Source organism: Cervus elaphus, chromosome 18, assembly GCF_910594005.1.
Source record: "Cervus elaphus chromosome 18, mCerEla1.1, whole genome shotgun sequence".
Lineage (NCBI taxonomy): Eukaryota > Metazoa > Chordata > Mammalia > Artiodactyla > Cervidae > Cervus > Cervus elaphus.
The window spans coordinates 33472288-33488461 of record NC_057832.1 but is presented as its reverse complement, the minus strand read 5'-3'; the positions used below and the strand labels follow the sequence as shown (position 1 = coordinate 33488461).

Below are 16174 nucleotides of genomic sequence, written 5' to 3'. Positions count from 1 at the left end.
CCACAAACAATGGTCAGGTCAGGTCTTTTTCCAAGATGAAATACCATATTTATTGTAGTTTTATGCATTTCTTCACCATACAACATGTGCCAGCTACAACTGGCACTTGCCATCTTCCTCTGTAAGGATTAAATCGTGTGCTGCTGCAGCTGGTGATTTTCAACAGCACTTGAAAGGAATTCAAGGTGGAGAGCAGAAATGAGGCACTCTGTGCTCTGGGAAAACTGGCAGAACAGGTCTTCAGATAGTTAGATATTTTTAGAAGCCCAATTCTTGTATCTCCTCATACTAGAAAAACACTAAACTCCTTGGTTATATCTGCTCCTTGTGACTAGCAGTGAGTTTCTCGAAAGTAGCAGAAACTTTCTGCAAAAAATATATGTGTGATTGCACGTAGTCGCCCTCATCAAAATCACATATATACTGACCTTTCCCCCTGCCTCTTTGGATAAATTTCTTAGAGCTATCTGAAATGCCGTGTCCCTGGCTATTGTCCTCATTTTGCCCCAAATAAAATTTAACTTGCAGCTTTCATGTTGTATATTTTAAGTCAATACATACATGTATAAAAGTGAGCTACCATTTTTATTAGGTTCTGATTTTTTTTCTCCTTTTTGACCATTAAGAAGTTTTTGAGTATTGCATTCTAATCCCATTTTTCTCATTAGCCCCATGGTTTTTTATTGTACATACTTGCATAGTACATTGATTTTTAGTAATAAGCATGTCATATGATAGTGGAACTAATTATACATATATAAAAATGTTAATAGTGTCTCTGGGTAGCAATTTATTTATTGCTTATCTATAGTGTCTGCTTATTTCTCTGAGGACAGTCATGTGTTAATCACCTAATTACATCTACATAAACATTTTTGAAAGATGAGGTGGGAGTCAAAGGATGACTGTAGCTATTATAGGTGAAGGACTGATTTGGAAAGCTGTATTTACTCATTGGTGATGCAACCTGTTAAGTGCCTTTTAGCCTACATACGAGGCAGAAACAAATCATGCTCCTCCTGGGAAACAGAGAGAATGTCTTTCAGCAGCACCTTCACTGCTGCTTCAATCCAAATCCACATTAGCACTAAGAAGAATACATGCCCTTAAATTGGTTTTCAAATATTCAGATGTGAACATGATACAGATGCAGGAATACATAGGCAAGTAAGATCTAGTTGGTGCTTAGTGGCTTTTGAGGTTAGTCTTATTACCTGAGATCAGAGCATCTTGTCTTTCAGAAAATGTGACATTGTCAGGAGACTACAAACCTGAGCCCAATGTGAATTTCCAAAGGGAGAGAAAAACAGGTATAGTATTTTCCTCATGTGATTTGCATCTTGAATTTCCACCTACTTTTTCAGAGTGAACTTTCACTTGCCATCACTTTGCTCCTTCTCCTCTCCAAGGAGGTGTCACCTGGGTGTTTTGTTTGTTTCTCTTTTTGTTTTAGTGATAAATGACTCCACCTGCAGCTAAACTCCATTGTTTATCTGTGATCTGGGCAGGAGCCCTTCCTCCTCTTCCCCTCCGGAACGTGCGTGGCGTCAGGGTCAGTGCCCTCTGACCTCTGACCTCGCTCCTGATTGATCCTTGTCTTTTCCTGTCTCGTCACAGAGTCTGCACACAGACGCTGCTGTTGGCTCTGCTCTGCGGGGCTCTGTTCCTCGCGGTCTCTCTCTGACAGAAGGCTCGGTCTGTGCGGCACAGCTCGTTCTGTGTTCAGCCTCTGGCTTCAACGGCTGAAGCACAAATACTCTCCAGCTGGGAGTCAGACAAGGGCAGAGATGAAGAACCCAGAAGCCCAACAGGATGTTTCGGTTTCCCAGCGGATTCGCATGATGTTTTATGTGATGAAGCCCAGTGAAACGTCATTCCAAACCCTGGAAGAGGTGCCTGATTATGTACGGAAGGTGAGGCTCTCTGGGAAGAGGCTGCTCTTGCTTTTCTCTTAATAAGAAGTAACTGAAACACAGTGTGGGGTTTCATTCATGTCCATTTTTCAAATTCTAATAAAAATAGTTTCCAAAAAAAAAGCATGGGGGAAAAGTAGAATTTCCACTTGAATTTCCGTACAATATCCCTAACCATCTCTTCCTGTTAAATTTCTCTTCCCTGAAAGGTCACTCCAGAATGTGATAAAACTTTAAAAAGTTTTCCTGGACACAGTGGCATTACAAATTTAGCTGTTAGAAGCTCAGTATCCAATGGTTATGTGGTATCAGTAAACTTTGTAACAATTTTGTTTCTAAAGGAAAACTTGTCTACCACCTCCCAGGAAATGATTTCCTGTTTTGTTTTGTTGTTGTTGTTTTAAGCAGGGTGGTTCTGCAGAATGGACACACAGCTGAGAGTTCAACCCTGATTTCCTAAGTTTGAACTTGTAAAACAAGTTTTCTTTGCAACTCTTAAGTGTTCAGAGGCACTTTCCACTTCTGGTTACTGGCTATGATTGAAAGTGGAAATATCCAGAATTAGAACTTGAATACTGAAGTTCCCCACCCTGTCAGAGTTGTTCCTAAAACACTTACTAGTTCAGACCATAAATAGAAAAGAAAATGACATCAGAAAATATGTTCTTAGGCTTTGGGTTTAGAAAATTTCAGTACTCATGATCAACTTTCAAATAAGAGAATCCCATAATTTTTTCAGGATTTGATATTACTCCTTTCTGATTTTTAAAGGAAAGAATGTGGTACTCACATCTTTATAAATCATTATTATTTTATATTATGACACCACAACTAGCCTGATATTTGTCATCAATTATAGATGATAAATTTTTTTCTATAAGAAAAAATTGAATGAATAAAACTTGAATGATGTCCAAAATGTTTAAAATGATCTCATTCTCTGAAATATTCAGAAGCAAAATTTTTTGTTTTTACAGTTTCAATGTTTTTCAAAATTTTATTAGAGTATAATTGATTTACAGTGTTGATTAGTTTCTACTGTACCACAAAGTGTGTCAGTTATACATATATATATCCATTCTTTTAAAGATTCTTTTCCCATGTAGGTCTTACACAATACTGAAAAGAATTCTCCATATGCTATACAGTAGGTCCTTATTAGCTATATATTTTATATATAGTAGTGTGTATTCCTACAATTTCAATTTTGTGATTCCTGTCATTCTAATATGAAAAAATAAAATCATGCACATCTTTAAGGAAAGTGATTGAAAGTGTACCTTACCTTTGTAGTGTATTAATAGATTTCTGATTATTGCACTTATTTTAAAATGTATTTTTTAGACCTTGAAACATGTCCTGCCTAATTTTTTTAATTTTCTTGGCAGAATTATTGTGGTTACATCTATGGTTATATTTCTTTCTTTTTAAAATATATTTATTTATTTTGGCTGTGCTGGGTTTTCATTGCACGGGCTTTTCTCTCGTTGCAAGTAGGGGCTACTCTCTAGTTGTGGTGTGAAGGCTTCTCATTGTAGTGACTTCTGTTGCTGGGGAGTACAGGTTATAGGCCACCTCATGCGAGGAGTTGACTCATTGGAAAAGACCCTGATGCTGGGAGGGATTGGGGGCAGGAGGAGAAGGGGACAACAGAGGATGAGATGGCTGGATGGCATCACCGACTTGATGGGCATGAGTCTGAGTAGACTCCGAGAGTTGGTGATGGACAGGGAGACCTGGGGTGCTGTGATTCATGGGGTCACAAAGAGTCGGACACAACTGAGCGACCGAACTGAACTGAACAGGTTATAGGGCACATGGGCTTCAGTAGCTGTGGCAGTTGGGCTTAATAGTTGCAACTTCCAGGCTCTTGAACACAGGCTCAATAGTTGTGGCACACAGGCTTAGTTGCTCTGCAGCATGTGGAAACTTCCTGGACCAGGGATTGAACCCATGTCTCCCACATTGGCAGGTGGATTCTCCACCACTGAGCCGCCAGGGAAGCCTCCATGGTTGCATTTCGTGTCCAAATAGGATGATAGAATTGGAGCACCTTATTAGCATGTGTCTGAAATAAACAGATTTCTTTGCCTGTCGGGAGGAAATGATCACCAAGGATAGGTTCATACCTTTTCTGCTATGAACTGTCACTCTGGGCTTCCCACTTTGGGAATGACTAATCAGAAAACTTGGAAGAATTTCATACCAAGCACAATAGCATCTCTCTTCTGCAATTTCCTTTCCAGGCAACTCCATTTTTCATTTCCTTGATGCTGCTTGAGCTGGTTGTCAGCTGGATTCGCAAAGGGAAGCCACCAGGCGGTTTGGATGATGCCTTAACATCTGTGTCAGCCGGCATTGTGTCTCGGCTTCCGAGGTGAGTTAGCTGGTTAGCTGCAGTGAGTGAATAAACTTAAATTCTCCAGGTAAGATGAAGAAGAAACCCATTGTATGGGGAATTGGTCTATTTTTACACACATCCCCAAAGACCTCAGTTACTGTCATTGTTTAAATGTCCGATATTTTGTTCATCATGGATGTTTTACATCTGTTACTGGAAATACTGCTCTAAGTATTATTTATTGTGATTACTGAACTTATTGGTGCCTCCTGAAATTTTGTTCCCAAGGCAATTGCTTCAATTGTTTTAGCCTAGTCCTAGGCCTGAGTTTCAGAGAAGGCACTGGCGACCCACTCTAGTACTCTTGCCTGGGAAATCCCATGGATGGAGGAGCCTGGTAGGCTGCAGTCCATGGGGTCGCTAAGAATCAGACACGACTGAGCGACTCCACTTTCACTTTTCACTTTCATGCATTGGAGAAGGAAATGGCAACCCACTCCGGTGTTCGTGCCTGGAGAATCCCAGGGACAGCAGAGCCTGGTGGGCTGCCGTCTATGGGGTCTCACAGAGTCAGACACGACTGACGCGACTTAGCAGCAGTAGCAGCAGCAGGCCTGAATTTTGTCTTAGTTATCTACTGGGAAATTCATGTTGCCTCAGGCAAATTCACCTGCAGTAGCAATCTCCCTAATCAATGTCACACAAAGCTCTAGATTACTACAGTGGTCTCCTAAGTGGTAACTCTGTCTCTAGTCCTATTTTCCACTCCAGCATTCTTGCCTGGAGAATCCCAGGGACGGCGGAGCCTGGTGGGCTGCCGTCTATGGGGTCACACAGAGTCGGACATCACTGAAGCGACTTAGCAGCAGCAGCAACGGCAGTCCTATTTCATTTGCAGCCAAATATTTCCATGACGTGAATCTGGTGGAAACTCCCTCATAGGTTCCTTATGGCCGGAGGATAGTTTCTTCCCTAATCTATGGAGGCCTTTGTCTATCCAGCCTGCCTTCTGGTCCCTTGATTCTTCTTCCCCCTTTGCAATAGCCATTTGCTCCTTGTTTGCCATCACCCAGATGTCTCAAGTGGTCGTCCAAGTGGCCAGCTCCCATTCATTTCTTCAGTCTAAATACATACTTCTCATGAAGAGTCATACTCTTCAGCAAGTCTTGTCTGTTTTCCATCCCTACTTTAGGCATCACTTCACTATGGGTTGAAATCACTGTGGAGTATTGTTCCTACACCGTAATAGAATCGTCACATGGTATTAAGCTCACCTGTTTGCCCCCCAGCCCTTCCTGATAGGTTGCATGTAACTCGAGAAAAAGAGGTGTTCTTTCTTCATAGTTTGAACTCCTATGCCTATCATGATGTACAAAATAACTGCATGTGTGTGTGTGTGTGTTTTAATGGAGTATGGTTTACAGTGCTACGTTAACTTCTGCTGTACAGTGAAGTGAATCAGCTATATGTATACAGATAGCTCCTCACTCTTGAGCCTCCCTCACCCCATCCCACCACTCTAGGTCGTCACGGAGCACAACGCTGAGCTCCCTGTTCTAGGCAGCAGGCTCCCACTGGCTGTCTGCTTTACAGATGTTACCGTGTATATGTCGGGCTTAATCTCCCAGTTCATCCCACCCTCCCTTCCCTCCCATGTCTACATGTCCATTCTCTATGCCTGTGTCTCTATGACTGTGCCCTGGAACTAGGTTTATCGGTACCATTTTTCTAGATTCCATTCATGTGTTAATATATGATATTTGTTTTTCTCTTTCTGACTGACTTCACTCTGTATGATAGACTCTAGGTATAGGAATGAAATCGGGTCCTTTGTAGAGATATGGCAGAATTTACTTTAAATCTCACATTCTTATAGTGTTATGTTGATGGTGAAGTCTGAGGATGAAGGGACTGAACAATGCATACTGGAGTGGGTTGGCATTTCCTCATCCTCCAGGGGATCTTCCCAACCCAGGGATTGAACCCAAGTCTCTTGCGTCTCCAGCATTAGTGTGCTCACTCAGTTGTGTCTGACTCTTTGAGACCTCATGGACTGTAACCCACTAGTCTTCTCTGTTCATGGAATTCTCCCAACAAGAATCCTGGGATTGCTGTTTCCTTTTCCAGGGGATTTTCCTGGCCCAGGGATTGAACCCTTGTCTCCTGCGTCTCCTGCGTCGGCAGGCAGATTCTTTACCACCGCACCGCCTGGGGACCCCAGAATAATGAATGCTGTACTACTTTTTAGAAAAAATAAATTGTAATGTGTTTAGAGGAGGTACCAGTGAATGGAGGGCTCTTCAGTGATGAGAGTTTTCCCAAGAGGAGAGGGTGAGGGAAGATCCCCTTGGAAGTCTATGCCTTGTATTACTGGTGAATGTTCTCATTCACTTTTACTGTTTTAAAAGCTTCACTTCTGACCAGTGCTCACTGCTTTGGAATGTTTGCATGAACCGCCCAGTGGGAAACCAAGGTGGATTTTTTAAAAATAAAATAAGAACTTAAAGATAGCTGAGAAAAGGTAAAATCATTTCCTATAATTGCATAAAATTATTTAGATAGAAAGTAAACCTAAAGGTAAAATTTATTTCATAAATGCTACCATGAAAAAGATAGGTTAATAGTTATAAAATAATGGTAATGATAATCAGAATAGTGATTCTCTGAAAAGCTACTCATATGGTTGCATACTGCTGTCAGAATCAGAGAATAATATCTCAAATTATTTTTAATTTCCAGAATACTCTAATTAGGAATTTACAATTATACATAATTTCCTTTATTTCATGCCTCCCTTAAACAGAAGTGAACAAAAAATATATTCAGCATGCTCAAGGGACAAGTATATTTGACTATTGAAAAATACTAGGTTATAATAATGGTTTATTCTGAGAAACTTGAGTGTATAGTTTTATGGAAATGGAACAATTGATGAATTGTCAAAATAACCTGATAACTGAGAAGTACCCTGCAGGAACAATTATGAATCACATATTTTGTTGAGCTGGAATGAATTTATAAAAACTCAGGGAGGCATCAAGTCGGATGAATGCTTCAGTATTTCTTTTACTGTTTTAAGTTGGACTTTGGTCACAAGTGAGATTAGATTGTTCTCTTATTATGTTGTAACAACTAGAAATGTAAACTGTATCCTCAGCACTCTATTTCTCTTCAACACAGTGATTAAAAGAAAAGGTACAGAATTCTAACAAGATACCCAAGGAGTAATATTTCTGCTAAAAAAGAAACCCCCAAATATAAGGGAAGTGGGGAGAGAGAAAGAGAAAATAAAACAAACTAGTCCTTCAGGGATAAGCCTGCAGTTCTTTTTCTTCACATCCCACTACTCATAACACTCCTTAAGCTAACACAAGCTGTGAACTCTGGTGCCCTTTGAAAGAAAGGGAAAAGGTTGTGAACTTGAATTTGGAGCCTATTTTTTATAGTTGTATTTTGAATGAGAACAGCACCTTACTTCTTTTTTGATCGCAGTTTTAAATTATGAAATGTGGATAACTTTGTACATTTTACAAATAATTTTATCTTTCACAGGCTTTTGTCTGTAAGATCTCAGCAAAGCAAATTATCTGGAAATGAATTTTCCCAATGTTTTAATTTATTTTTTTGCTATCACAAAAATTCCCAGACATAAGCAGAGAAGGAAAGCTGATCCTTAGGATCCACTCTTCGCAATCCTCTTTCAGCACAAGATGAGAAGGGGGATTTGACTGAAATTCTTAGAACAATATTTCAGTTGAAACCACAGCATCAAGGGGAATCCTTGTGCAAATCGTTAACAGCTGAAGGTTAGATTATCACGACATTGATCATACCCTCTCCGAGGGACTAATTTCATTTTCTACACCAGCAACAGGGGCTTGCCATGTCCTTAAAATACATAATTGCAAGAAAAATGGTAATATACTATTTGTTAATCCCTTTGTGAGGAATTATAGTTTGGATAGTAATTCCAAATAGGCATGTGGCCTCTGACAAAAAATAGTTGGGGAAATCAAAGTGAAACCCTGAACATATTTTTCCACTTTGCCATTCATGTAATGGAAATGCTGTGTGCAGACTTTGAGGAAAAACAATGTTTATTTGAGGATCTCAGTTTCATTATAACATAAAAGTCAAAGTAGCTTAAAGATCAGTAGCATACTTACCATATTGATGGAAAAGATCTATGTGTATCTTTCAAATCTTTATGTAAGGAAAATTATTCAACAGAGACAACATTGTATCTTGTTTACAAGCCTGTCAGACAGACCACAATGTGTAATAAATGTCCATCTGTCCTAAGAACCAGATTCTGGGCAGGCTTGCATCTGTTTTCCTCTTCTAGAATCCCGTAGGCAGACTTCTTAGTAAGAATCTAGTTCTGAAGTTATAGACAAGCATGTATATTTATTGTAATTAAATGCAGTTATCATCTGCAGATAATATGCCTTTCTATTGGTTAATTGCATATATGACTATACAAAATAAACTGAAATATTGACTAAATCAATTTTTAAAAATGTAGCTAAAGCTTGTGAAATATCCTGCTACTGACTGAAATGCTAACGAGTGAAAAATAATCACATCTTTTTTTTTTTTTTTGCTTGCTTGTTGAAGCAGAACTCAATTTCCAATCCTTCATTAGAAAACTGGGACTTCAATTTGTTACTTCCTTCCAATGTTTCTGCTTCCATAAATTGCATCCTCCCCAGAGAAATTTTATTCCTGATATAAATATCTACAGTATGTTTGTTTTTAATGGGTTCATTTATTCTGTTGAAACAGCAGATTATAAATCAAATTGCAATAGTTGGAGGTATAATTTAAGTAGGTAAATTTTCAAATGAGTTGGGACACTCCACTTTTAACACATATGAGTCACTGCCAATTTTTACAATAGGACTAGGTCTGCGATATTGCGCCAAATGTATCTACAGTTTCATTGGCCATGGCTGCCATGGCATTTTCCACTCCTGCCAAGAAAGTTTCAATTCATCAAAAAAAAAAATAATAATAAATAAAAAGCAAAACTTAAAAGGAAATTAAACTTCTTTGAGATTCTTTTGACTCCTTGAGGTAGGACTAGAGAATAGTCCTCTAGAATACCTCTAGAATACCTCTAGAGAATAAAGGAAAATTGTGTACTGCATTTTTATACTAGACTTTAGTAGCAGAGTTGATACTGTTTTCGGCAACATCAGACTTCTAACAAATGAGTGTCTGCCATTTGGGGTGATGAAATTTAGTAAACATTTATTCGTTGTCCTAAATAAGAGATACATTCATTTATGTAATATTAATAATGGTATTTTATTGTGAATATTAATATGATCATATTAACTGAGAAAATTATGAAAAGAACGTCCCACACAAACAAAATACATTTTAAAAACCTGCTGGTATGTTAGTTATTTTTGCTAGAGAGAATGCCTCATGTCCTCTTAACTTTTACCTTAGAAACCTAACAATAGACTTTGTTTTTCTTAATGGTGTAACTTCAGAGATTGCTCTTACACTGTCCTTCCTGAATGAATGAAGATTCCTTGTGATTATTAAGTCTGTGTTTGTTTTCTTATTCAATAGAGTTATTGAATTACTTGAAGTAATTTACTTCTTGCAAAGTAAAAAATGTAGCACATTTAGTTCTTTCAAATCCACTGCATTGTGTTTACAGAAGTCTCTGGTTTTGTGGTTGTTTTAAAAAGAAATTATGTTAAATGATTGATTTGTAAATGTCATTTCACAGTAGGAAATAGCAGTACAAATGTTGTCTGCCTGCAGAAGGTAAAGCTTATGTTCTGTATTTTGTTATTACTGAGCAAAAATCAGTATTCCACTAGATGGAGCAAAAGTGGCAGTAGCTTTACAGACAGACAGTACAAGTTCCTGGGCCAGGTGTAAGAAATTTTGAAATAAATAAATAATTTAATTTCTTGGAAAAAATCAATATATATATACATATATATTTCAAATATGTATTTATTTACTTATAACTTCCTGAAACTTGTAAGGGTATTTTGTGATCTCACTTAAATATTGGTTTATTTTCCAGTTTATGACGAGATTGTTAGAAATAAAGATGCCTGATTTATTTTGTTTTCAATTTTGTATAATTTGGCCAAATTAAACAGTACACATTGCCCTAATGATAGTTATGAAATAGCACAAGTTGGCAGATGTCTGTGAACACTGGGTACATAATTCTACTGAATCTGAAAGTTGCTTTGAAATTTTTTCAGTTTGCAGTGAGAGCATTACATCAAATTTCAGTTGCTTGATTAATGATTAGAGCATGCGAGTATTTGAGAGCTAGGTAATTTTAGGATCCATTCTGCCTAATGCTCTCATATCTGAATTTAAATAGTGAGAAGGTAAACAATCTCTCCAGTATTACCTTTCTCTACCTTTGATGATGGGAATATTCAAACTAGGATCATTTTGATAACAAATTAGCTTTGTAATTCTCAATCCCCAAATGATATTTATTCTCACTTATTGATTATTGGAAAATCTCAACATAATAAATTATATTTTTAGAAGTTCAGCATCAGTACTGGAATAGTATTTTGATATCTTACCAGATTTTATAGTCACTAAACTTTGACAGGATAGAGTTTTTTATTGAGGTACAGTTGATTTATAATATGTTAATTATTGCTGCATAGCAAGGTGATTCAGTAATATATCTATATGTATAATTATATATATTCAATTATATATATATAATTTTTAAAAAAATATTCTCTTCCATTATAGTCTATCATGGGATATTGAATATAGTTCTCTGTGCTATATAGTAGGACCTTGTTGCCATCCATTCTTTATATAAAAGCTTGGGCTTTCCTGGTGGCTCAGTGGTAAAGAATCTGCCTGCCAATGCAGGAGGCGTAGATTTGATCCCTGGTCCAGGAAGATTCCCTGAAGAAGGAAGTGTCAACCCACTCCAGTATTTTTGCCTGGGAAATCTCATGGACAGAGGGACCTAGTAAACCACAGTCCATGTGGTTGCAGAGTTGGACACGACTTAGTGACTGATCAGCAAGAATACAAAAGCTTCTATCTGCTAACCCCAACCTTCCACTCCATCTCTCCCCCAACCCCCTGCCCCTTGGCAACCACCAGACTGACTGGACAGATTTCTACTGTGAACAGAAAATGTTAAATAAAACACATTAAAAATTAGCTATCTTTCATTTGCCAACAGATATGCCTCAGGCCTAAGAGAAATAGCTATTTGGGAAGAATCTATAAAAAATACAGGACAATGGGAGGGAAGCCTCTAGGTGTACAAGCTATTGATGAGCGGTCTAATGCCTCCTTCTGTATAGATCGTGTTCTTGCTCTTGCACTCAGACTTCATGAAAAAGGGATCTAGCATTTGGTTATCCAAAGCCCCTGTGCTACCTCATTTCCATCTCTGTATAATAAAGTAAGCTCACTACATATGCAAATTGCATATGTCTCTTCCCTCAGAATAGGGGTTAGAATTGTTTGAATTCCAGAGTGCAAAGTCATAAGCAGGGGAGAATGGCGGAATTGGGAAGAGAAAGAGGAAAAGGTTTAGCTTTACAATTCTGGGTCCAGTGGGAATATTTTTGAAAATGTAGGTGCTATTTCCTGCAATCAAGAGCTTTGCAGGGCTTGATAATCATTTCCCAGCTGTATCCCTTGCTGAATTGTTTCTAGTTGTGGGCACTCCATGGCCGTTTTTTCCCATTTATGATGGAAGAGGATCATATCCATCTTGCTGATAGAGAGCTGGGGATTTAATTCCCACAGCCTCTCCTCTCTTCCTCTTCACCTTGAAAAAGTTTAGCTTTGTGCTAGGGTGTGAAAAAAAAAAAAAGAAAAAGTCTTGGCTGTAGTATGTCAGGCATATTTCAGCTCGATTTGTGTCAACCCTAATAAGTAAGTTGACAGAATAATAAATTGAGTGCCTGCTCAAGACCTGGCACCTGTACAGGAAATAAAGAAACATTTCAATTGCAGGCAGGTTCTTTTTGTTTTACAAATGGAAGTTTTCCAGGGATCCCCCGTTTCTTTTATTGAAATCTTGGTATCTGAAAGCCTATTTCAACTGTCACTGGAAAACTTGACAAGAAAGACAGCAACTTTGAAAAGAGATACTGAACTGGTGGGACACTGATGAGGCAGTGGCTGTATTTGTCCTCTTCACTGATGTGTCTTCCCTTTTTTGTGCTGTGCCTGACACCCAGTAGATTCTTGATGCAAATTCATTGAAAGATTGAATGAATTCATGAGTTGACCTGCTTTGACACTGTGTACTAAAACAAACATCAAAAGACGGCAGATCATTTCAACTTTCCGTTGCATTTTCTAAGTCTTAATTTTTTTCTTTGTGGATCAGTCTTTTGTATTTAGGGTTATCAGCTGGGACAGTTTTGCTCCCAGGAGACAGGTGGACAGTTTGTTGTCACAACAGAAGTGGAGGACTGCGCTGCTGGTATGCAGTCAGTAGAGGCTGGGGATGGTGCTAACTCTCCTATATTGCACAGTACCGACCCCCACAACAAAGAATTATCTGGCCCCAGAGGCAACAGTGTCAAACTTTAGAATCTCTGAAAAACTTAAGTTAGACCATTTAAAATTCATATTATTCACCATTTTTTTACCTAGAACTTGAATTTTATTTGGCCAGTCCTCTACCGCTGAGTCCTAAGGAGCAACGTTAAGTTTCGTTAATTTGGGTAATTGTTTTCACAAGACAGACCCCTACAACTGAGAATTATCTTGTCCGAATGTCAGTAATGAATGACACTGTTCAGAAGTCATAGTCTAGATATGAGTTACCAACCAAGCTAACTTACTTTACAATAAAATTTGTTCTATGCACCCTGCTACCACAATCATTGTTCAGATGGTTAAGAGTCTGCCTGCAATGGAGGAGACCATGGGTTCAATCCCTGGATTGGGCAGATCCACTGGAGAATGGAATGGTGGCCCACTCCAGTATTCTTGCCTGCAGAATTTCATGGACAGAGGAGCCTGGAGGGCTACAGTCCATGGGGTCACAAAAAGTTGGACACAATGAGCGACTAACATTTCACCCTGATCAATAACCTGAATGGCAAACTGGAAGACACATTTCAAATTTCAAGTTCTTGAATTCCTCAGAGTCCCAGAACAGGCTGAGAGCCCCTGGCCCATTGTCTGTCCTGTCCCATGAGTGACTTCACATACCTATGTGTGGACACCCAGATTGCTCATCCCATCTTTGTCTACATGTCCAGAAAAGCCACTTATATCTACCTTGTCATGTTGAAGACTTTTCCACACCCACAGGTGGGCCCTCTGGAGGTCTGGACCAGGAAAGAGACTCAAGCAGGTCCTGAAAGCAGGTTGAAGGCCACCTGTCAGGGGGTTCTGGAGTGTCCAGGGCTTGGACTGAGTTGTGACAGGAGTGCTGGGTAGGCAGCCCACTTGGGTCAAGGACTCACACTTAAGGACAAAATGGCTCTTTCCAATCATATAATTGTTGGAGGAGGTCACGGAGAGGATGTGACGCCAGTTGACCGATAAGCTGAACCTTTGTTACCCTTCCCCTCTCTTCTACACTCTCCCCTGTCTGTGGAATGTAAGCTCCACCCACAATCCCATGCTATTAGCAGCTGTTTCAAGGAGGAATCCTTGGGAGAGTAAGGTGTTGTTGAGGCCATCTCGACTGAATAAGTGAATGAACCCAGTGAGGACCTTTCTGGAAACTCTTAAGAGTCTGGAGGGAGAGTATGGAGATTTGTGTCCTGTAGCCACCAGACAAACCAGCTCTGTGAGTTCTTTTGTTTATAAAAACTGCCACATCCCAATCTAGTGTTCTGTCTCATTCTTTAGTCTCTTCTTACTCTCCCTGTGTGACCACCAATTTATAAACTGAGAATAATCTTAAATTGAAAATTGAGTTTTAAGAGCTGATGATGCATAATCCTTTTCGAAAGTATAGGCGTTTGTCATTTCTATTGGTTATTTGTATTAGTGCCATTGGGAAGAGGCCTAGTGTTTTGTGTTACTGATTAAATAATAATTTGAAGAATTCAAAATATGGGGCTATTTTAAAAAAAATCACAGTTTTATCGATAAATCACAGTTAAAATCATATCATAATTGAAGTCAAAAGTAGATTAAAAGTAAATACCTGGGTTTCCAGCAAACCCAGTAACATGCTAATTCATAGAGGCTCACTGTGTAAAGGGAAACATTAGTAAAAGAATGAATATAAAGAGAAAACTAAAGATCTGCTTCTTTGAGTTTTATTTAAAATTAGTATATTTAAGAACTTCCTCAGTTCATGGTTTATAAAGAAATCTTTATTAGGTAGTATCATCCATTTTATATATGAATGATAAATATAAGTGAAATAGTTCAGTCTTATCTATCAAAGTGATAAAAGGAATGATTAGCTTGAGTCTGATCTTAAATTTGCTCATAGAAAACTTAAAAGGAAAAATACTCCGCTTTATAAAATTGAAGTACACTATGTATGTTTTTGAAAGTTCTTGAAATAGCATTTGCAGAAGCTTGGTAGAATAGGTAGTAAGAGATACTTTATATGGGTTTTAAAAACAATTGTTTACTTCTAGGGAAAATATTGATCTATAGTTTGCTATTACAAGAAATATTGGAATGCTGTGAGGATCCAGTTTGAGATGCTAAGAAAAATGTCTAAAAAGCTTTAAGTGCGCGCGCGCGCGCGCGCGTGTGTGTGTGTGTGTGTGTGTGTGTGTGTGTGTGTGTGTGTGTGTGTGTGTGTGTGTGTGTGTGTGTGTGTGTGTGAAAGAGGAAGGAGAGATTAGAGAGGAAGAGAGGATGGAGTTAGGCAGAAGCAACTTAAACTTTTTGGATTAACACATGTTAAATTAGTAGGCATTTTGCAGTCCTCTTTAAAAACATGCTGCTTATAATTTTTTACTTTTTACATTTCCTTTAAAAAGCACCCTTCTTGTGTTCTTTATTAAGATTTAGAAATGACAATCACAGCAAATAGTCATAGTTTTGTCGTATTTAAGTTATGTGGGTTCTGAGAAAAGTATTTTTAAGAGACACATAAAAAGAATGTCCTGCTAAGTTCCATGAAATAGAGAAATAGTTGGCATCCATGATGCCTGTGAAACGAAAGGAAACATGATATGAATCACTTGGATACCAAGGGAACTGAGCCTCTTCAAAAGCATGATAGAACAGTAAGAAACCAAGAAGAAGAGGGGAAGGATTTTATTTTTACGTGTGAACAAAGTCACTTCTGTATATAATCTAAAGTGTTTTAGCATAAGTTAACCTCTAAAATATAGTATAATCATTACTGATAGATTTTATCTTTCCAGGTTGTTTTGCAGGAGCATTGAGCTGACTAGTTATGTTTATATCTGGGAGAACTACAGACTCATTAGTTTGCCTTGGGATTCTCCATGGACTTGGTATTTAACTTTCTTAGGAGTTGACTTTGGTTACTACTGGTTTCATCGTATGGCTCATGGTAAGTTCTAAACCAAGGCTTGATTGCTACTGAACTTATGTTAAACTGTGTTTGCCACGTAGTTGGTATTCAGTAAATATTTACTGAATGAATGACTAAATGAATAACTTAATTTATTTACAGTATATAAAGATTAACAATGAAAATTTACTTTGCATTTTAAACAGAAACAATCTGAAGTCATTGTTGAAAAAATGTGAAATTACTAGAGGTACATATTTCACACTTCTTGTAGCTAATATATTTTTGTTAAACCCTTTAGAAAGTCCTGGCTGTTGCATCACTTCACATCCCAATTATCTAGGGTCATTCAGAAGAGCTTTGTAACAGCGTGGAATCCTAGGTAACGTGCTGTCATGTAAGCTTGATTCAAGTTCTTGGCTGTATTGCCATGTTACAAATGAAAATGCAATCAGCTAAGGCACTAGCCAT

General features: G+C 38.3%; 1 protein-coding gene across 3 annotated transcripts in view; it reads left to right on the top strand.

Moving 5' to 3' along the window:
• Nucleotides 1–1584: 1584 nt before the first annotated feature.
• Nucleotides 1585–16174, top strand: part of AGMO (alkylglycerol monooxygenase) — a 373576-nt gene continuing 358986 nt past the window's right edge. For all 3 annotated transcript variants that reach the window (XM_043872923.1, XM_043872920.1, XM_043872921.1), the window contains exons 1-3: nucleotides 1585–1913; nucleotides 4160–4290; nucleotides 15591–15742. In XM_043872923.1, the coding sequence (XP_043728858.1) occupies nucleotides 1788–1913; nucleotides 4160–4290; nucleotides 15591–15742 (409 nt within the window). In that variant the 5' untranslated portion in view covers nucleotides 1585–1787. The remainder of the gene's footprint in view (nucleotides 1914–4159; nucleotides 4291–15590; nucleotides 15743–16174) is intronic.